Source organism: Rhyacophila brunnea, unplaced genomic scaffold (assembly GCF_057557595.1).
Source record: "Rhyacophila brunnea isolate RB1 unplaced genomic scaffold, BYU_Rbru_1.0 scaffold_9, whole genome shotgun sequence".
Lineage (NCBI taxonomy): Eukaryota > Metazoa > Arthropoda > Insecta > Trichoptera > Rhyacophilidae > Rhyacophila > Rhyacophila brunnea.
The window spans coordinates 22,993,017-23,015,307 of NW_028233361.1; the positions used below are offsets into that span (position 1 = coordinate 22,993,017).

Genomic DNA, 22,291 nt, shown 5'->3' on the forward strand with positions numbered 1-22,291 from the left:
TGTTTTTCTTTTTCCACCCCGGAATATTAGTAAAGCGAATGACTATCAATCAATCGTCATACATTTAAAATACATATAAGTACCAAAACCAATAGCTCAAAGAAGAGACAAACGCTGAACAAATCTAGTCTCAAGTGGGTAGCACAAACTTTAGAAAACATCCGAAAGGTAGACTGCTGGATCGACAAGATAATTAAGTTCTGCGGTAGTACGTGGCAACACAATTCACGGGACCGTGAGAAATAAAATCAGCTTGAAAAGCCTTTTTTGGAGCAGTGGTTTGGATCCACGCTGATGGTGATGATGGTAACATACCAATAAGTACTTATCTGAAGATATAGGCTTGGAGCGAAAATCGATTCAATGACATAATTTTATTTTTTACTACATTTTAATATATCTACATCTTAAATATATTTAGTTACAATAGTTTAGTCAATATTCACTTAGTAATTTTATTCTTGCTTGTTTTTTTCAGGGCCAATTCATCGAGGTCCAGGTGACAGACGGAGCTCTTTACCGTACAAAGATTCACTGCTATTTCTTAGACCAAACCAGAGTGATCAAACCTCTGCCAAATGAAAAGAATTACCACATATTTTATCAAATGCTGGCAGGGCTATCGCATGAAGACAGAGTCAAGCTGAACTTAGATGGATACAGTCCTCAAAATCTCCGCTATTTACAAATGGGAGACACAAGGCAAAATGATGCAGAGGATAGTGCCAGGTTTGTTTAAAATACTATATTATTGGCTGTATTATTATGACTTATAATTTTACTCATTCAAAACTATTTGATTAGCAATTGCACGAACTTCTTACATTATCGATGTCCAAAAAGCTGTACTCTGTATGCATACATTTTTAATACTATCTAGAGATGGTTGGATATACTCACATCAGTAGCGAAGGGTGTTTGGTAGGTAGGCTGTTAAGATCCGCCATAAATAGTGCTCATTATTTGTTACGGTATACAAATTTGTTTTTATTGAACTAAGACTACAAATTTACAGATGGTGATGGTTAGTTTTTTAAAATCAATTAAACCTTGTCTAAACCAAACCATAATAGTTTTGGTGTATTTCCGGCGATACGACAAAATTGTGCACATTTTTTCATTCATACTTATATGTTTTCGTTGGATTAAGAATACATATTACACACATTGTTGGTTCATTTTATTAAATTTATTAAGCTCTGCCTAAACCAAAAAATGTCCAAAGTTATGTATGATTTAATTGCATAACTTTACATATTTTATAGATAGACAAGTATTTTTTGACTATTTTGTATTATGGCTTGGTTTTCGCCGGGTTTAATTTAATTTTAAAAACTAACCAACACCATCTGTAAATTGTAGTCTTATTTCAATGAAAACAAAATACGTATGACTGACAAAGTTTAATGAGCACTATTTATGGGGGATCTTAACAGCCTACCTCCACCCTTCGCCACTGATTCGCATACAATAATTTAATGATTCATGATGTTCGAGCAATACCTTCCTAAACATACATATAACAATAACGTTAAAATAAATACAAAACAAGAGAGGCAAGTTGAACTCCATTATAATAGTTTGCAAATAAAACTTAATATTAATGACATATTTTTCATATCATAATAATATTATGTATTTTTACCAGTTTTGTATTACCAATCAAGCATTTTCAAATAAGTCCCTGAATTTCAGATTACTGAGAATATTAGAACTGAAAATTAGGTATCCATATATCCTTTAAATAAATGTCTAAGACGTGCCCATATTGTTGGTCATTATATTAATTGGAAGCTCAGAGATTGGTTAGGAGGGAGTAGATTATTGAAGCAGTAAACACAACATATTTTATGTTGTAAATAAATACTTCTACTTGTGCAGGATAATTATGTGCAGGTTGCAGGTTGTTAATCATATTATTGCTATTAGAAGTAGAATAATAACTACATACCATAGTAACTGTACAATTATGGAAAGGATACTTCCTACTCGTATTTTCTCTTCTGTACTTATTGCTCTTCCAATAAGAATTGATGGAGTCGTTATTATTACCGAATACAATACCTAGTACATAACCAATAGAAAACAGAAAACAGTGGTTAGATAATAATTATTGTTTACTTTTATTTCAGATTTCAAGCATGGAAAGCGTGCTTGGGAGTTTTGGGAATACCCTTCTTAGATGTTGTCAGAGTCTTGGCAGCTGTCTTGCTTCTTGGAAATATTCAATTTGTGGATGGTCACGGGCTAGAAGTCGATATCAAAGGTGAATCCGAACTGAACGCCGTGGCCAATTTGCTGGGAGTTCCCGGTCCATCGTTGTTCCGAGGTCTTACGTCTAGAACTCACAATGCCAGAGGCCAGCTAGTGAAATCTGTGTGCGATGCAAATATGTCCAATATGACGAGAGATTCGCTAGCCAAAGCTTTATATTGCAGAACCGTAGCTACAATTGTGCGAAGAGCTAATAGTCTGAAGCGCTTGGGATCTACTCTCGGCACATTAAGCTCGGACTCCAACGAAAGTGTTCATAACCAAGGAGAAGTAGCAAGTCAACGCGCATCGACGATAGGAGGAAATGCTGGTTCGAAGTCTATGACCGCTCTAAATAATGCGGTCCGACATGCAACTGACGGCTTCATAGGAATCCTTGACATGTTCGGTTTTGAAGATCCAAAACCGAGCCAATTGGAGCACCTGTGTATTAACTTATGTGCAGAAACCATGCAACATTTTTATAACACGCATATATTTAAATCGAGCATTGAATCCTGCCGAGAAGAGGGTATACAATGTGATTTGGAAGTAGATTACGTTGACAATGTGCCGTGTATAGATTTGATATCTTCACTGAGGACCGGACTCTTGAGTATGCTGGACGTGGAGTGCTCCATCAGAGGAACTGCCGAATCTTATATTGCCAAAATGAAAGTACAACACAAACCCAACACTAGACTGTTCGAACCGAAACCCCTCGAGCCGCGATTGTTTGGAATTCAGCACTTTGCCGGCAACGTTATCTACGATGCTTCTGATTTCTTGGACACTAATAAAGATGTCGTTCCTGATGACCTGGTCGCCATATTCTATAAGCATAGTTGCAATTTCGGTTTCGCCACACATTTATTCGGCAGCGAATTGAAAGCACTGTATTCTTGTGAAACGGTTCCGAGAGGGGTGAGTTTTAGAATTTCGCCAACCTCCCACACAGACCTCTTGAACGGTGACGAGCCGGTGTCTACTCTGACTCAAGACTTCCACACTCGTCTTGATAATCTCCTTAGAACTCTGGTCCACGCCAGGCCTCACTTTGTACGATGCATCAGAAGCAATCAGACGGAAACGCCGATGCGATTCGACAGAGCGACGGCAATGAGACAAATCAGATCGCTGCAAATCCTGGAAACGGTTAACCTCATGGCCGGTGGATATCCACACAGAATGCGATTCAAGGCGTTTAATGCCCGCTATAAACTATTAGCGCCATTTAATCAATTGCGCAGAATTGAAGAAAAGGCCACCGAGGATTGTCTTTTGATTCTTCAACATGCTGTTAATTCAGCGTCGAAACTAGAAGATACTGTCGTTTCAACAAATTACGCTCTAGGCAAAAGACACATTTTCTTAAGCGAGGGTATAAGACAGCAGCTAGAAACAATGAGAACAGACACGAGGCAGAGATCTGCGACCGCTATTCAATCTGCATGGAGAGGCTGGCGATTAAGAAGAAGATTTGCAACCTTAAGAAGAAGTCAACTGGCGGGACGAGGGGTGGCTCCGGCGACTAATGGAACCACTCCTGCAGCGGCAATCGGAAGAAATGCAGCGATAGCGGGGGCTCGACCGCGACCTCAGCCCATCGCGGGAACTCCGCCGCCGGACCCCACTGATAAGTGTGACACAAAGATGATACAACAGACCTGCAGCCTGTTTGGGTTGGACTTGGTAATTATTATATTTTTTATACAGTTAATTATGTGAAGTGTCTCACGATTTATAGGTAATAGATAACTACGTCAGATATGGCAAATATTGGCCCTACCAAACCACATTCGGTTTTAATCCGGCCTATAATGGGACCCTACGTTTGATGTGAAGCATCAATTTTTTTAGTCAATTATATATTAAGCGTCTGCACCTACATCAACCCCCTGCTCGCCAGTCGACCCTTCTGCAGTAGTAAATGTAGAACCTAATCGGCGCGGATATACATACATATAAACTCAACCATAAACAGCGTTAATGGGCGCCCATGTTTAGTCTGTGACTGTATTTCTAAATCTTTAGCAACATGATAAAGTGATGTATCAATTAAAATCATATGCAAACCTATCACGTCTGAGAATGTCATTTTGTGCACTATACCAGTGGCAAATAAAGACCTTCCGTGGTCCCTAGGTACTGACATTTTGTATCCCTGCCCTACGACAAAAACTTGCACTATCAAAATTGATTTAAACTTACAAACAAATAAATAGTTTTCGGATAACTGCAGCTAGATATCAGTGCAAATATCTCATGTGTAAATTTTGGAAAATTCAATATTGTTGTAAACATAATAAAGATTTAATAATCAAAAACGTTAAGAATAGTACCTATATAGAAATTATATTTACTAGATAGGTAGGTACCTATTATCATTTTCTGAAATACACCCTACGCATATTTTTCTGCGGGGCATATTTTTTTACGGTAATTGTTACTGCAATGTGCTGTCAAATTCTATTAAAGCTATATCCACATATTAATTATATTTATTAACAGAATGATTAATTCCAAACCAAATTCACCTCAGTGTATTACTACAATGATGTATTTTTCAGGAACGTCCCCCGCCCGTTCCGCCAAGCCGATCTTACACGGTTGCAGGAAGCTTAAAACTGGGATACCCTCAAACTAGACTGATGAAATTGAACTTCCCGGACATGCAAGAGGCGAGCTGTGAACTGATTCTACGCAAAGGAGACGCCGTCATAGTTGTCGGCGCCTCACCCCGAAGAGGTCACCTCATCGTTGAGCACAACAACACCACCCTCCACGTCCCCTTCCAGTACATGGAGCTGGTGAAACACGTCCCCCTTCTCCTTCCCCCTGTCAATATCAACTCCGCCAACATCCCCTCCTCGCCCCTCAACATTTAATCACCTGTAAAAGAATATTTATTACACGTTCAGTAGACCTATTGTACATTATGAATTCTTTGCGTGCCAACATATTTTCGCATCCGTCATTGTAAATATATCCACACACCTTCGATAGTGTTTAAGTATATGGCTATTAAGATATTATATTTTTAGACTCATTCATATGTTACATCCATTTTCCCTCGTAGTTTGTTTGAAGACAATATGAGGCTTTCTGCGCAACAAGAACATGACTATTTGTATTCAAAATTACTTACAATTTCGGCCACAAGGGAGTTTTTTTGCTGAAGAATCAAACATTTATTAGACATGAAAGTCTGATAACTTTCATAGCAGTCTTTTTATATAATTTCTAGTTAATAAACTGTCTTTATTCCGGTGAATTATATTATTGTAATTTTCAATATTGTGTATTGTATCAATATTTCATCAAAAATTGTCTATTCTAAAGATACAAATTACTTTACTTATTATATTGTTTAGCCTTTATTCCAACTGTCACAGTTTACTGTTAAAGCTCTACATGCGCAATATTGCCATATAAATATTAAATGAGGATCCACTTCACGAGTGCACATGTAGGTACTTAAATAACAATAATTATTAACTGTAACTAGTAAAAAGACAGACTAAATTGTCATTGCAATATTCACATGTTTTAACTGATTCTACCATTTTATTAAATCGCATTGTAAATAAGTAAACTGTAAAATTTGACAGAGCTAAACCGTTTCAATGGCCACAATTATATTGTTGAGAATCGGTGGGTGATGGTGTTCACTTGATTGGATTGAAGGCCTCATATTATAGCAATAATGGTACCATATAGATAAGTATTTACCAGTAGAGAATAGTATCATACGTATTTTTATATTAGTCTATTTTCGACCTAGTGAAACAGTATTAACGCAATGGTAAATTATATTCGGAAGGAGTCCAAATGGGTGCGAATAGAATTAAACTTGCATTTGTATCGGTACTACTTTAAGGATTTATTACTACAAATGGTAAAAGAAGTTTAGTTATGTATTATACTTTTCGGTATTCTTCATTTGTCTTTCCATAGATAATAATATTTTATGTACTATCAGACGAGTATCCCCAGTAATATGGTCACAATAATAATTGGTATCATTTACCAAATTCATTGTAGTCAAAATACAATTATTATATATTAAAAACCAATTTATAATACTACAATATGCCACAATTTATATTTGAAAGGTACAGGGCAACATCAAAAGTATTGAAATGATGACTGTTCATTCGCTATATATTTTAAAAAAAAAATGATACATATTATTTTAATGTCATTATTCAAGTGTTTAAAAAAATTGTCTATGACTTATGGTTTTAATTGTATTTAAGAAAGTTCCTTCGATTACTAAAAAGCTGATTCGTTGATAACGGAGACGTGAACTTTTGAATTGTAAATCAGAGTTAAAACATGCATGTCTTTGATAAACTAAATGCGGTTTTTTGGCTAGTCTGTATTTATTATACAAAAAAATATATTTTTCAAATCATTTTAATTTATTTAAGAACTGTTCAAATATATTTAAGGATATATCAATTGATAATATATTCCAATGCAATGCCAGTTTTAACCTTCATAATAAAATTGAAAAAGTACAGGGCGACTTCTATATTGTGGCTGACTTGTCATAGGATTGTTATGTACTGTGTAAGGATGGAAGCGAGGGGCAGGCTTAGAGATGTACGTCTAATAGGTGAGAGAGTCTAATGCCCAATAATTTATCAGCCACAACATCGAAGTCGCACTATACATGGTCAGTAGTATTATATTTATTTTTCAAAATTCTATTAGAGTTGACCAAAGATATTGAAAAAAATGTTCTTCTATAGATGTGCAACTTAAACACGAAAGTGAAGTAAATAAAAAGGACCTCCTGTTCAACTAATTTTCATGCAAATTGTAAAGAGCATCAATTAGTTGATGTTGCATAAAAAATGCCACTCTCAGCAAACTGGAACTTGCTTCGGCAATTTTGATATTGAATCCACAAAAGGCTACCATCTGGCAGAATAAGTAATTCTTCAACATCTTTGGATTGACTGTATAATAAAAATAAAAAAACCCAGTACATAATCCATAAATTTATTTGCTTAACCAACAACATTGTGTACAAATACTTTTCTAACATATATTTTTAACTCTATATGACATAGAAATATAAAGCTATAAATAAAGATGTTGTTTTCTTTAACACAAATTGAACACCATGTAGTGGTTCCATAAAAATGACATCGGCCATCTTATCTAAGACTATAATATAACACAGAATGCGAAGAAAGGCTAAGCGACAGGTACCTGGATTTATTACAAAGATTTAACATTCAATTACACCAACACAACACATCCAAAGAACATTTCATGAATGTGACAAAATAAATACATATTTTTAACCAGGGCTGACACATCCCAACATATTTTAATATTTATTGAAAGCATCTACAATGTTTTATCTTTCAATATTAAAAACATTACTTTCGAAACAAAGTCATTGAATGCAAAATGGATAGTCGGCACCCCCGGTTAACAGTTTTAGTTTCACATATAAAAGTATATCAGTCTTCGATTTTATTTCTGCAGAAAAATATAATAACAACGTTAAAAGTATAGAGATTCATAAAGAAATATTGGTAAAGCGTCGAGGTCCCAAATACATGAGGGGGTATCTATTTCACATTAGATATAGGTATTGTAGAATTATTTACTTATATTAATCATATTATTTATTATACTTAGATTCATATTATCCAAAAATGTTTAGGTCAACCCAAATCTGCTTTGCTTGTCATGTTGGCATGAAGATTTTTGATATAATATCACATTCCCAAATCCAGATGTACAGAATGAGGAAAATCGACTGTTGTTGTCTGACTATATTTTATAACATATTGTGTAAATTAGCAAAATATGTACAATAAAAAATTACTGAAAATATTTATAAATCGGGAAAAAGTATGAGAACTGAACAAAAATATATTTCTGTATTATTTTGACAGCTTTGAATAATTAAGTGACGTTAAGGTGAACATACAAAAACCAAAATATTTTAAGGATTTTTATGAGAATTGGTTATCAGCCATTCGCGGAACTAGACTGCAGCTTTATCGCGACATACACGTGGCCGCGGTTGTTTCTGGAACTAAAACTGTTGTAATACCTCCAGCATGCAAAAAGCGCGTGGCGTACTACTGTAATCGCATACAGCGCCACGACGTAGATGTCAATATATAGAAGGCGCACAATAATTAGGTATATATACTGGATCCACACAAAAATTGATTTGAAAAACTACAATTAATTTATTTATTTATATAGGACACAGCCTTATATAGAAAATCTCAATATATTATATTAATGAGCAAATGAGACAAAAAAATTGTGAAAGACATGAATCTGAATTTGGAATATACACCTGTATTGCAATGTGGGTAGTGTACAGTTTTAAACCATATTCTGGACAGAATCTGTCAAATATATAGAATGCCAGTTACCAGCGACTGAGTGCAAAAGAAAATCTGGAAGGCCACAACTGAGACGGCTGGACTGCCCCACGGGAGATTTCAATATGTTGAAAAAAAACAATTAAAACACGGTGGTACTAAATCGACCAGTTGTGAGAAATCTTGTGGAGGAGGCTCTTAGACCAAAAAGGACCCAAAACTGGTGCCAATAATGATAAAAATATAATTAAAAAAGGCTTGAATCAATTACACACATGATGTCGTGAAGTAATAAACTGTATTGCATTTTTTTAAATAATTGATTTTGCTCTGTAGCGAATTTTACATATTGCCGTTCTAGAAACAGACTATTGTACCTCAAACAAATTCAGTTTAGAGTTAACTATAAAATTTTTATCACAATAAACGGTAAAACTGTTGTATGTTCATATCTCAATTCAATTTTACTCTGGAATTATTTTAAAAAATACAGTCTTACATTCAATATAATGATATGCACGCACTGGAGTAAACTGTACTAAAATACTTCCTACAGTTTAGCTGCAGCTCGAAACTTATTACTTTTGCTAACTTGCTATATCTATATAACTATCTGTGCGGTATTTGGGTTCTTTGTTTTTATTTTACCAAGTAATCTCTACCTCAACCAAATAGTCTATTCATTGTTTTATGGTTTGATTTAGTGATGCTGAAACCTTTGGATTAATTTATTGGCGATATCTCGACACCTCCTACGTATAAAGCCGTAACTGCAAAATGATACTTTTCAGTAGTACGATTTTAATAAAATTGAATGACACCACAATGTTAATTTTTAATGCGAAAAATCGTAATTTTTTAGTTGATTGATATAATTATATTGATTGAACTTTTTTTTATTATCATTGTTGTATTATCTTTAAAATTATTTAATAAATGGCAATCAAGTTAAAATAGCCAAAAAAGCAGGTACGGTATTTTACATAGGTGTTGATCTATACGTGATTACCGATGACAATGCGCAGTTGCAGATTTGGGTTAGAAATTTTTTATTAAGCTAGTGTTACTAGAATCAATATTTTGCAGTTAAATTTGCATTATGAAACTACATGAATAAACTTTTTGAATGTGCAATTTAAAAATCTAACAATTTTTCAACATACCTAGTCACTATGTGACCTATTTGGTTATTTAAAATATTAGTAAGTATACCAAAAAATACATGAACACTTTTAGATAAAAAACGTTTAGTTAAAGGCAAAACAGACATCGTTGAATGCGCAATACATTTACGTAGTACCGAGTACGAATTTAAATGCTTATAAAATACTATTTATAGTAAAATACGATTTATAACTATTTGTGTCATCACAATGGCTTGGCAGTGTTGATACATTTATATTTTGAATAGGCAATTAGGACAAATACGAAATGTTAATTAAAATTTGTACTTGAAGCTTTTCCATTGTCAATTCTTCTCTGGCCATTCAGCTAGTCCGCCCTGTCCGTGTATATCATGACGTACATGTTCAGTAGGTCACTGAATCCGGTCGCAAACCAATATTACAGTGGAAAACGTGGAACATGAACGCATAGTAAACCATAGAAGAATACACTTATTCTCGATGCAGCGGCGAAAGGTGGAGGGAGGCTATGGAGATCCAACATAAATGTGCACACTAAACTTTATCAGTCATTCTTATTTGTTTTCTTCTTTCGTTGTTTTCTGTGAACTAAGAATACAAATTGCAGATAGTATTGGTTAGTTTTTAAAATTCATTTAAACCCTGCAGCAAACCATAACAGATTTTAGATTTAAAAAATCGGTGTGTATACTTATGTACGTGCATTAGAAGTTATACTTCTTTGGCGCAACAAAACAAAATAAGCCGTTACCTGAGTCTATTAATATTACAGTGGATTAGGTTGATGAAAACGTACGCGATTCATCTGTGTCTCATACAGCACATGATAATTGTAATTTAATTATTGTATTGGACCAAAACTCATCTTTGCCATACAGCGGTTATAATCGATTCAGAAGTGCCCATGATTAATTAATAAAAAATCAAATTTTAATATATTTTTTGAATTATTTCCCTACCTATTCAACATTCACAAAATTTATTTATTTATTAATATATAATTTTACTCATTACTAAATAATACTTACATAAATATAGCCTCAAATCTTGATACACAATCTTTACAATGAAAAATAAATATACACTCCAATATAATGCATGTGCATGCACCCTTGAGACCGAAATGAATATAATCATAATAATAAATTATGTGTTGCATCGGCACGCAACCTCCATCACATGCCGAACGTGTTACATTGGCGCATGCAACTTCGTCACATGCCAAAAATACACTCTGATCTGTTTTCCCAAACACGCCAAAAGAAGTATAACTTCAAAAATGTTCTTCTAACTGTTTGGTTTGGTTAGGCAGGGTTTAATAGAATTGTAAACCATCTGCAAATGGTATTAAGTAGTGTAGTTAAAAGAAAACAAATAAGTATGACTGACAATGTTTAGTGTACACTACATATTTATGTCAAATTTCCATAGCCTACCTCCACCCGTTGCCACTGATGGAGAGTATGTTTAATGTTACTAAATTGAGACTAAATTGCAGAAAACTATTGTGAGTAAAGGGGATCCTCGTTATCTGAGAGTAATTAGAGTGAATCCACTTAAAACGGAGACCAAAATTACTTAGTAAATGCGTGTAATTGGGACACGTTTAGAAAAGAAAAAGACATGTGAGCAAGAATTAGCGTAGGATTGTGGGATTGAAAGATTGAAAGTGACAGTTGACGACTGTGAGCTATTGGGCTTGTGTTTTTTATGTGTTTTCATAGTTTTTTTGCATTCCCGGCAAATTCGTAACTGCGGGGACTCGGATAACGAATACTTTGATGAGGAGCCCGTGTATGCATAAAATCAATATTGCCATGTCTAACTATACAATTTCATGTGAAACGTTTTCCACTGAGCCATCTCACCGAGTGAAAGTGTACACATTAAATCTAACACTATTTATCGTGATAATAACACTGGAAGTATATTTGAATGGTTCCTTCAAAAATACTACAAACAACATTAAATTTAGATTAAAATACGTCTGCACACTAATATAGTAATATAATCTATCGAAAATATTTATCACGTTAGGGATATCATCGTTTATTTATAAGAATATTTCTTGATAAGTGGAGTACATATGAATACTCATTATTTGATTACAAGATGTCGGTAATACTGCACGAAAATGCTGATAGTCAAAAATATACATATTATTATTATAGTCTGTAGAAAAGGTTTAAAAAAATGTTGCCAATCAGTGTAGTTACAGTAATATCAAAATTGACACACGTATTTGGCTTTTATTAAATAGGAAAATATCGACACAATATTAAATTTGAAAACATAGCCGAGTGAAAGAATAACTGCGACAGCTACTAAATTGCAGATAGATCCATCAGATATCTGGTGCATTGAATGCGGAAACATCTTACGATATATATTTATATAACAATGCCATTGCACATATTGAGCAGGTGAAATTATTGTACTTAGCTTTAACAATTCAAAAAAATAGCGATCAAACAGTACCATCTCCGTTTTAAGGCCACGAGTTTTAACTGAATACATACTGACAATTTTCGAGGTAAACATAAATGCTTTGTTTAATAAATAAAGTAAACAACCTTGTGCAAATTAAAACTAAACCAAACGTAAAAACTCAAATCATATTACATACAAATACAAAATACAGCCGCACAAAAATATAACCTTTTTTTCATTTTGGTTTAGTGTATGCTATATGCTTGTGATTTCAAGAATATTTGATTCTCGAAAATTCGGAATTGGTTTATTGATTTCTCGAGACCTTGACAATTTTTTATTTAAGCATTTATTATGCGAGGAAATTGTTGTAAATTTTCTTAAAAAAAAAATCTATCCAGAATGAAAGTTGAGACCATTTTTTTCTTCAGCCAAAAAAAAATCACATGCGAATTTTCAAGAATCAAAGTTTTTTTGGCAACGCTGTTTCTGAATCACATATTTTTTTATATATCCCTAGTGAGAGAGATTTCTCAAAAACTGAGAATCTCCAAAACATCTGACAAAAAATCTCAAGACACAGAATCATTATTTCTCAAGATTTTCCATCTCTAGAAATCTCAAAAGTCTTTTGTTAACCGCCATGGCGTGTGGCAAATGGAAATTTCGAGGGTTGCTCAGTAAAATCTCTCTAAACACCACACTGTGTATGTATCTGAAGAGAGTACGTAATCATTATCAATATAGCAGAAATGAGTGATGCAAGGGTAAAAAACAACCATAATAATTATAAAAAAGTGTCATGAAAAAAGGTCATATAATTCATAACGACAGAGTAAAGCCCCATAAGTCAGAGTTTCATTAGGGATACGTTTAGCTAAAATAAACCTTTATTTTAAGTTAAGCTAATGGCATAACAAATTCATTTTATATAAACGTATTTTTAATGAGTTTTAACATACTTAAGTAATGGAATGATAAAAAAGTGGAAACAAAACCCATTCACACAAAAAAATCAACCACCATAATATTTATGTGTAAAGCTTATAAAAATGCTAAACAAACAACAACATGAAATAATTAAGTTCAGAGAACATCCAGATAAAAATTACTCTTTCAGATATTGTTTAAGAATGATAATGTTGATAAATAATTGATCCAACAAATGGGTTACTCAGTTTTCTTTGACAGTTATCGGTGTGCTGCACTTGATGGGTATTTCAAGCTGTCCGCTACTGAGGTTCTCTTGAGCAACTTCCTCTAGCGGAGAAGAGATTTGACTGTCGAGGCACGAGAAAAGATCACTCGACACTACTTCTGAACACATTTGCTGCTGGGCAACTGAAAAACAACACATTAAATTATTAACTATTATAATTAATAGTTAGACAACACTTTGATGGAGATTCCAGAATGTTCATAGTTGGCATTATTGTGAATTGTTTGAACATAATAGAGAAAATTGCACTCTGCTACTGCTCTGCGACGTGTTGCATTGGTTACTTGTGTACTATTATTTGTAATTGTTCATCTAAACATAATATTAATGTTGTCCCCTGGAAAATTTATCTCATAGGTAAATCTGTAAAGAGTAATGACTTGCAGCGAATAGGTAATCACTATCTTTGATAACCCTTTTTCAACTCCAATTTCGTACACAATGAAACCTTGATTTTAAGCTTTTGAAGAGACTGATAAAAAAACGTAAATAAGGGTTATGAAAATTCATAAAAAATGATTTCTTTTTATTTTTTAAATTATACTTACCCCTTTTTGATAATTTTCCTTTTATTTTGAACTGACAATGTTATTTTTTGCGGAGACATTATTTAAATGGGTGTAAACAAAAAAAAAAACATCAAACTTTTACAATCGCGTTGTGTTACCTTGGTTTTGGGCACCGCAGACATGATGTCTATAAACAGAACGCACACATGCGTCTGGTATTCAAATAAATTGGATTTTAAATATATAATGCGTAATTTTAATTGAATTTTGAATATGTCAGATGTAAATTGACAAGAAATAAAAATGTAAAACCAAAAATGAAATGTACCAAAATGACACGGGACTGCAGAAAACACGCAAATAGCGGGAAAACGTAAACTCGGGGTATATAAAATCAAGGTTCCACTGTATAAAAAATCCATCTCCATAGAACAACGTTACCTTTAACATATTTGTTGGTAACTCAATTTAATTAAATAAATTATGCTCCAAAAACTATAAAATAACAAGCTTTATAAAGAACACTACTCACATACATATTCTTATCGCTATAAGGTTAATTACCATTTTTGCTCCTAAACAGACCATATGGACCTCCACTCTAGTGGAGGAGATATGTACATATTAACATTAACCCTTTCAGCATGAATTAAATTTTCTACGGCAAAATTTTATCTAAATTAATTTCGGCCATGTTTAAATACCCATCGCAACTCAACACAATAAATACACCCTCCAAAAAGACAATACTTAATAAATTTTAATACTTTAACTTCTAATTTGAATGATTAAAAATATTTATTTGTATAATAATTATATTGAAGAAGAAATTATTTAAACTAATCAATTTTAAAAATAGCACTTGGCTCTTGGGTCTAGCTCTATATGGCAGTGGCGAAGGGTGGAGGTAGGCTGTTAAGATTCGCTATAAATAGTTCACACTAAACTTTGTTAGTCATATGTATTTGTTTTCATTGAACTAAGACTACAATTTACAGATCGTGTTAGTTAGTTTTTAAAAATCAATTAAACCCTGCCTAAACGAAACCATAATAGTTTTGGTCTAATTTGGGCGATACGACAAAATTGTGCACACTTTTTCATTCATAGTTATTTGTTTTCGTTGGATTAAAAATACATTTTACACATTTTGTTGGTTTATTTTTTTATTTCATTAAGCCCTGCCTAAACCAAACTAAAATAAATAAAAAATATTATTTTATCTATTGAATATTCAAAGTTATGTATGATTTGATTGCATAATTTTAGATATTTTATAGATAGACACATATTTTTTGACTATTATCTATTGTGACTTGGTTTCTCAGGGTTTAATTGAATTTTCAAAACTAACCAACATTTTCTGTAAATTGTAGTCTTATTTCAATGAAAACAAATATGTATGTCTGAAAAAGTTTAATGTGCACTATTTATGGCGGATCTTAACAGCCTACCTCCACCCTTCGCCACTGCTATATGGGTGACATGAATAATAATATGAAGTATTTCTTTCTCATCCAATGATATTTTCGCTCTGATTATATTTCAGACATTTTGACAGATGACAGGTGAGATAAAGCTTAGTATGAAATATTGCTGCTCGGTGCGAGACCATTATCAATTGAATGTGGGAGATTTTATTGTAATTTTCAGTTAGTGTTGCATTGACTGTGTGCGAACTGCCCAACAAGCAATCCAAATCGGTATCATTACACTGAAGCGCATCTCCAATAATTCATTGTTTATACAATTACATAGATTGATTTAGACGGCCATATGATTGACGTCTCATTGATATGGGGTATAAACCACCGTACATGTCACGCAGTCATCTTTTATTTAAATTATGTCATTGCTCTTTAAAAATTGTCTATTGGCAAGTCTGCGAATAAACTATTTTTAAAGATGTTCAGGAAAGACAATAAACAGTTTATACGCCCCGGTTTACTTTCGTGGTTCATTCATATACTTTTTAGTGACATGGCAATGAAATTCATATATTATTAAGATGGTGTCTGTTTACATAATAGATGAATAATATATATATATATATATAACATGAAAACGTACTTAATACTGCCAGTCTTTCGTGTTTGCGAATATAGTCAGTACCTACTTGAAATAATTTTACTTTGTCGAAAACAAATAAACATTAAAAAATGTATTGATTCAATTTCAAGTGAAAATATGACAGCTGTCCGATTTTCAAGCTATCCATCGCGCACGCAACTTATTTGCCCAGATTCGTTCTCCATTAAACACTAATTACCCAAATAACGGCTGATTAATGTTTAATGATCAGTGACATTCTGCCTTAGCCGATTCCGAAATTTTAAACGATCAGTCACATTTAACTTATTTAATTTAGAATTTGGCAAAAAAACATTTTTTTTTTAAATATGATCCTCCAACGGTATTGCTCTTACACTAATGATATAGTATTTTAACTGATTTCAACAAAGACTAAAACATGTCTAATGAAAATTTATAACATACCAATTAAGTTTTGTATATTGTCAACCAATGCTCTGCTGTTAACGAGAGTCCGGGATGCAATATTCAGTACGCTGCTCCAATTATTTAGCTGTGTTTCCTATAAAGGATGAAATAAATAATGAACAATGAAAAGATATAAAATAACACAATATGAGATGAGTTATGTCGCCGTTTGCTGCATAGGTGATATCATTTGAAAATTATTATGAATTCAAATTCCACATTGTCACGGCAATAAAAAAAATGTTAATTCTCATAAAATCATCAAGGAATTGAAATTTATATTGATCATGCATGGCATGTCTAAAAATAGGATTCCAAAATGAACTCATTACCCACTAAGGTCATCAGTCGTGCTAATAGAGCATCATGACAGCGTATCGTTAGCAGGACTGACCATTTGAGCAGACGCCTATGAGTTATTAACAGTGCACCCACCTAACTGACTATCAAATGAATCAAGCCAAAGATACAAAAATGTATGTTCGGTGGTATTATATCTGGTCAATTTTCATTTTAGAATAGTATGGAATTAAAAAATAGTTCATTTGAGTATTGTTGTGAAACAGAATTGATATAATATTTGTTGACAGTTGTTTTGGATGTAGCACCTAGACTTGCTTTTTCTTCCACCACCCGCCACGTGTCCACACCCATTATGCAGGCGTATACCGTGGCGTAACGAATGTTAGGCACCTTTCAAATTTATACTGAGAGTGCCCCAGGAATAATTCCCAAGAACTTGGTTGGTGTGAACCAGTGTGCGTGATTCCTATTTTGATATAATATATTATGGTCAATCGTCAATATGAAAAGACCTTCTCGCTTGCTGTAAAATGCCGCAAATTTTTCACAAAGACTAGTGTTACAATCAAAATAGCTATCGTGAAATAAAGCAATCTATAGAATATAATAAGATTTATATTATGATATTTGTAATGCTTAAGGCCCATATTAGACTATCAAAAACTGGCCAATCTCAATAATTAATGAATAGGTAAGTAATAACCATTTTTATATTATAAAGGCTTGAATGGGAAAATACTGACTATTTGTGGAGTATGATACTAAAGATTCTCTAAAGCTACTTAGTTTCTCTCATGGAATCTAGGTTTCAAAGGCCATTTGATCCAACTGAAAAAAAAATGTGATGTACAAACCATCTTTTTGAGTAGATTTTCCATAAATGGTTCGTAATTAACGCCGACCATCTCCTTAATTTCCATAGCATTGTTTATACTCTCTTGTATATTTGCTTTCACCGCAATTATGTCTTTGACAATGCTGCTGCACACAGGGACAGCCGCATTTGTGTCTCCCGATTCTCTCAGAGCACTCTGTATCACGTGGGTGTGTTGGTTTATGAATTCAATACAATTTCGAAGCTCTGCAAGATCAGATTTCTGCTTTGCTACAATAAGAGAATAAAGCATTATCACATACATACAGTAGAAACAGCAAGACTTGTTTGATTGGTGTGGATAAAAAGATACATACAAGACAGGCACTATTCTTTAATTACAAAACTTACATAAAATCAAAAACTTGGACAAAAATAAGGGAAATGAAATTCAATGAGTAATTTTATTATTGACAAGCTGAGGCTAAATAGATTCCCACAACCCACGATGGCCGCGCAGCTTAAGCGTTGGCCTATTGCGTCGTGGGTCCCAGGTTCGAATCCTGGGTCTGGCAAGTGCACATATTGTTTATCAATAATTTGTGTATGAGTCAGAGTATGGACCTAATAGGTTGAGCAAGTGGCTGACATTCATTTCTCGTAAAAACAAAATCTGTCAATACAAACCTCCACTCTGTGGAGGCCCATATGATCCTATTAGGATCGGACATGGTCGAAAGAAGAAGAAAGAAAAGAAATAGATTCAAGAGCATAGCAGATCCTAAAAATAAATATTTTTTGAACCGAAACATTTGATAATTTTCCAAAAATATTAATGGTAGTGTGACTTTTTCTTTTGATTTAAGTTTGTACTTTTTCCGACCCGAGTTTCAGCATAAAAATTGAGGGCTACACCATAAATCTTCCTCAGCAACCTATTTTTCAATACAAATAGTTTTTACTGGTTTTCAATATCATTGTTTTATTATTATTAGTCTTATAGCTCGACGATCCAAATGTGCATTTTAACTAAAAATAGAACTTTTCCAATAGTTTACGAGAGTTATAGATATTATTAAGTATATAAAATCAAATGTTAGAAATTATAATAATCTATGGGGTTTGGTGGATTAATGTTAAAATAATTTTATTTTGTTGTAAATGTTTATAGATACTATGCCCACACGATGGTAGAGCGGTTACCGCGCCCACTTATAATGTCGTAGGTCTCAGGTTCAAATCCCGAGTCTGGCAAATTCACATGTTTTTCAAAGTATGACCTAATAGGTTGAGCAAGTGGCTAACATCCATTTCTTGTAAAAACAAAAATCTCCTAATACAACCACCACTCTATGGAGGCCCACATGATCCACTTAGGATTGGATATGGTAAAAAAATTTAAATAGATAAGTATTATTTTTTGTTATAAATAAGCATGCAATATTAAAAGCGTACATAAGTGAAACGGCAAATAATTTTCAACAGTATGTGGGACGTAATTTCGGCCGCGTTGCCAGTCGACATGTGAGCACGTCAATTTGTTTTGTGATGGCGTCGGAGGAATATATTTTTAAATCGTGTAAAGATTCCGCATGTACTTAAAAAAGAAAACATGTCAATGAATATACTATTATTATTACGAATATAATAATAAACACAACATTAAAAGGACGCATGCTGAATTTTTATGACAAATTATATTTCGTTCGGCTCGCGACATTTGCACAATCTGCGCATCGCCTAGTCACGATCTTTTTAGACCATGACTTAGCTGAGGTATAGCCTTAAGTGAATTTAATTACGTATTCTTAATATCACCAACTGGAATGCAATTTTAAATCTGTTAAACGAAATGGAGCGCTATTCAAGAGGATTTCAAGAACCAATTTCAATTTCAAGCCTTCGTTCATAGGTAACCGACTTGAGTAAATCGACATACCTAACTGTTTTTCAACATTCTGTAAACCAGATATAGTTTTCAATTGATACAGTAGGTGTTCTAATGCCAAGAGAAAAATTGTCATTCGTGTGCTTATTATTGTTTTTAGTTGTTAAATATGTTGCTATGAAAATTTTAAACATATTTTATAGAATGTAAGCCAATGTTATAAATAAAATGCACAACTTTTCATACAAAGTCACTTTTCATTCATAAATAGATAATACTCATGTGATGTAAAATCTTCTGCTAAATGCTTCTAACTATTTCTTTTTGATTATTTGTCACTTATGTCCCTTTAATTCTCAGCCCCTCAATTTTCTTATACATGGTCAGAAGTCTCATTGGTTTAATTCTAATATTATTATGATAATTTGATTCTTTCAGGTTAATAAAATCTGAAGTAGGTAACTAATACACTGCTCATTTTGAAGTTACTAAATTAATTAACACTTTTTCATGGAACAATTTTATTTTTCAGACACAAAATTCTTTCTGTACTAAATAATGTTGGTAATTTTTCTGAAGAAGGTATTATTTAAAAAAAAAAAAAATGTATTTTGGTGTTTGTCTATCAATTTATCACCGCAGTTTCTGTGCGACGGTGGCGTCACTGATTTCACAGGTCACAGGCTGCTGGTGTCTTATATTATTTACATATACAAGTAGATATTCAATGTATATGTACCTCAATACATAATTTTGCCCATAGCGCCAACAATAGTGTAATGGCAGAACGTCCATCGTTATATTATAGTAAAGTAGATTTTTCAAATGCGCATATTAAAAAATTGACAAATTACATACCTATCTAGGTATGTAGTTCACATGTTTTTAATTATATAGGAAATACTCAGATAAAATGTCTATATACAGAAATACTGTGAAATAGTTGGCCATGTAATTTAATCTAATCCGAATGCCATAACCGCTGAGAACGTCAGAACAAATGTCACAGTAAAGTTATATTTTTTAGGTAATAGTACTGCAGATGCCCGCATGAGCTTTCATAACTTTCTTTTTAGACCAAATCCAACCTGACCTAACCTAACCTTGCCTGCCCCAACCTAATATAACTTAATTATAATCAGAGTGTGATAATGATGCATCAAAATATATGAAAATTTCAAATTTTAAATTAACAATTGGATCAAAAAGCATCTGCGCCGACAGAAAAAGGTAGTTAGTATAATTGTCATATATAATATAATATATAATTATTGGCATACGCCCCACCGGGGGGCAATTTGAATGTTTTGGGGGGCAAAACGGTAATCTTGAAAATCAGTTGAAAACAAAGCATATAACAAAGATCGCACTTATTTTCTTCCGAGTTGTACATTGTAACGTAATATACATATTTATTTAAGAAAGTTAAATTAAAAATAGTATTGCCCATGTGCATTTTTTATTTGAACCAATTCATTTTTTTTTCAGAATTAGTTAGGTAACTATAAAATTTTGATAGGGGGGGCATGGAGATTTTTGAAGCGTAGAGGTGGGGCTTAGCAGAAATAAGGTTGGGAAATACTGGTAGATGGAATAAACCGTTTTCATAAAAAAAAATTATAAACACTCATGCAGGCATCTGCAGCATATTTACCTTTTATTACAACAGTGAATTCATTACACTACTGTGCCAGTCAATGCAATTGGGATACTAAAACTTGCCTCATTTTCAATCAATCTATGCTCTGTGCTTGATATTAATTTTTTACACTTTTTATTTACATTACACAAATACTTAAACAATGTTTATAAATACAAAGTTTAAATTTTATGAAAATAAAAAATCCTATTAAACCGCCAGAAGCATTGGCAAGCATTAAAACTATTGCAAAAAGTCATGCCATGCGACAACAGAACCAATTTTGTGTGGGATGCGTTGTGCTAATCATTGTTCACGAGTGAAATATGGACCGGAAACTTTGTCAGTTAAATCTGGTGTTAAGTCATGGTGAAGAAAGTAAGTACCTAAATTAGTTTTTAAAAGTTTTAATTGATATTGATACCCTAGTTCTCAGCTAAAGTATTATAAAAACATCGTAGAATTTGGAGAAAATTTAAAAATTTAAATATCGCCTAGTTATTTTAAAAGAATCATAAAACCATCACCAATATAAATAAACAGTTGGTTGAAATAAATGTTTGGTCGATGGCATTGAAATGGTTAGTTTATGACCAAATTCGTGAGTTGAAAAAATGACACGCCACACAGCAGTATAACCGAGAGAAATATTAAAAGCAAACAAATATTCCTAAATTTATTACAAAATCGATCGACATAGGTAGGTGTAACTGCCAAGGTGACAAGCTATACACGCACGTTTAAAATGAGTGGAACTTAATATAAAAATATGTACAGGTGCAGACGACACCTGGCATACCTTGGAAATCGTACAGTCTCTGTAATCTCAACAGATGCTGGTCATCTCTTTCCGTTTCTTGGACATCTTGATCAGCCTTGCGAGCGTCCGCGTAATTCAGCATCTTCGCAAATAAACACTCTCTGTCTACCATCTTCAATTAATACTACGAAACTAATTTTGAAATGAGTGCTTCGATAAAAGATGACCTCATACACAAAAGTAAATTGACACTTTAATTGACAAAACAAATATTCAAATTTCAAAGCAGTTCGTAAACGGAAAAAGCGAACAAAACCTGTCAACGAAGAAAACTATACCATAAACTATTTTTGAGCCGATAAACAATTATTATGTCAACCAGTGTTGCCATATTTTGAAAGTGGAATTATAGTACAGAGCCTCCAAAATTATAGTATTTGGGGATAAAATATAGTACGCGTTGTCAT

At 33.2% G+C, this 22,291-nt stretch overlaps 2 protein-coding genes across 2 annotated transcripts in view; one reads left to right on the forward strand and one right to left on the reverse strand.

Moving 5' to 3' along the window:
* Positions 1-5,142, forward strand: part of dachs (unconventional myosin-IXb-like dachs) — a 103,732-nt gene extending 98,590 nt beyond the window's left edge. The window contains exons 7-9 of the mRNA XM_085959949.1: positions 479-729; positions 2,133-3,945; positions 4,824-5,142. Coding sequence (XP_085816075.1) covers positions 479-729; positions 2,133-3,945; positions 4,824-5,141 — 2,382 coding nt within the window. The 3' untranslated portion in view covers position 5,142. The remainder of the gene's footprint in view (positions 1-478; positions 730-2,132; positions 3,946-4,823) is intronic.
* A 233-nt stretch (positions 5,143-5,375) lies between these two features.
* On the reverse strand, positions 5,376-22,170 carry LOC147063406 (uncharacterized). The gene is made up of 4 exons (XM_085959952.1): positions 21,864-22,170; positions 17,578-17,828; positions 16,418-16,514; positions 5,376-13,534 (listed from the first exon to the last, which is right to left on the reverse strand). The coding sequence occupies exons 1-4, from the start codon at positions 21,994-21,996 to the stop codon at positions 13,368-13,370; spliced, it is 648 nt and encodes a 215-aa protein (XP_085816078.1). The 5' UTR covers positions 21,997-22,170; the 3' UTR covers positions 5,376-13,367.
* Between the last annotated feature and the right edge of the window lie 121 nt (positions 22,171-22,291).

Excerpts from the sequence above, each read along its gene's own strand:
- LOC147063406 (XM_085959952.1), bottom strand. The coding sequence starts at position 21,996 with ATGGTAGACAGAGAGTGTTTATTTGCGAAGATGCTGAATTACGCGGAC. Across the intron at positions 17,829-21,863 it reads GAGACTGTACGATTTCCAAG|CAAAGCAGAAATCTGATCTT; the intron begins GTATGCCAGGTG and ends CTCTTATTGTAG. Across the intron at positions 13,535-16,417 it reads CAATATACAAAACTTAATTG|TTGCCCAGCAGCAAATGTGT; the intron begins GTATGTTATAAA and ends GTTGTTTTTCAG.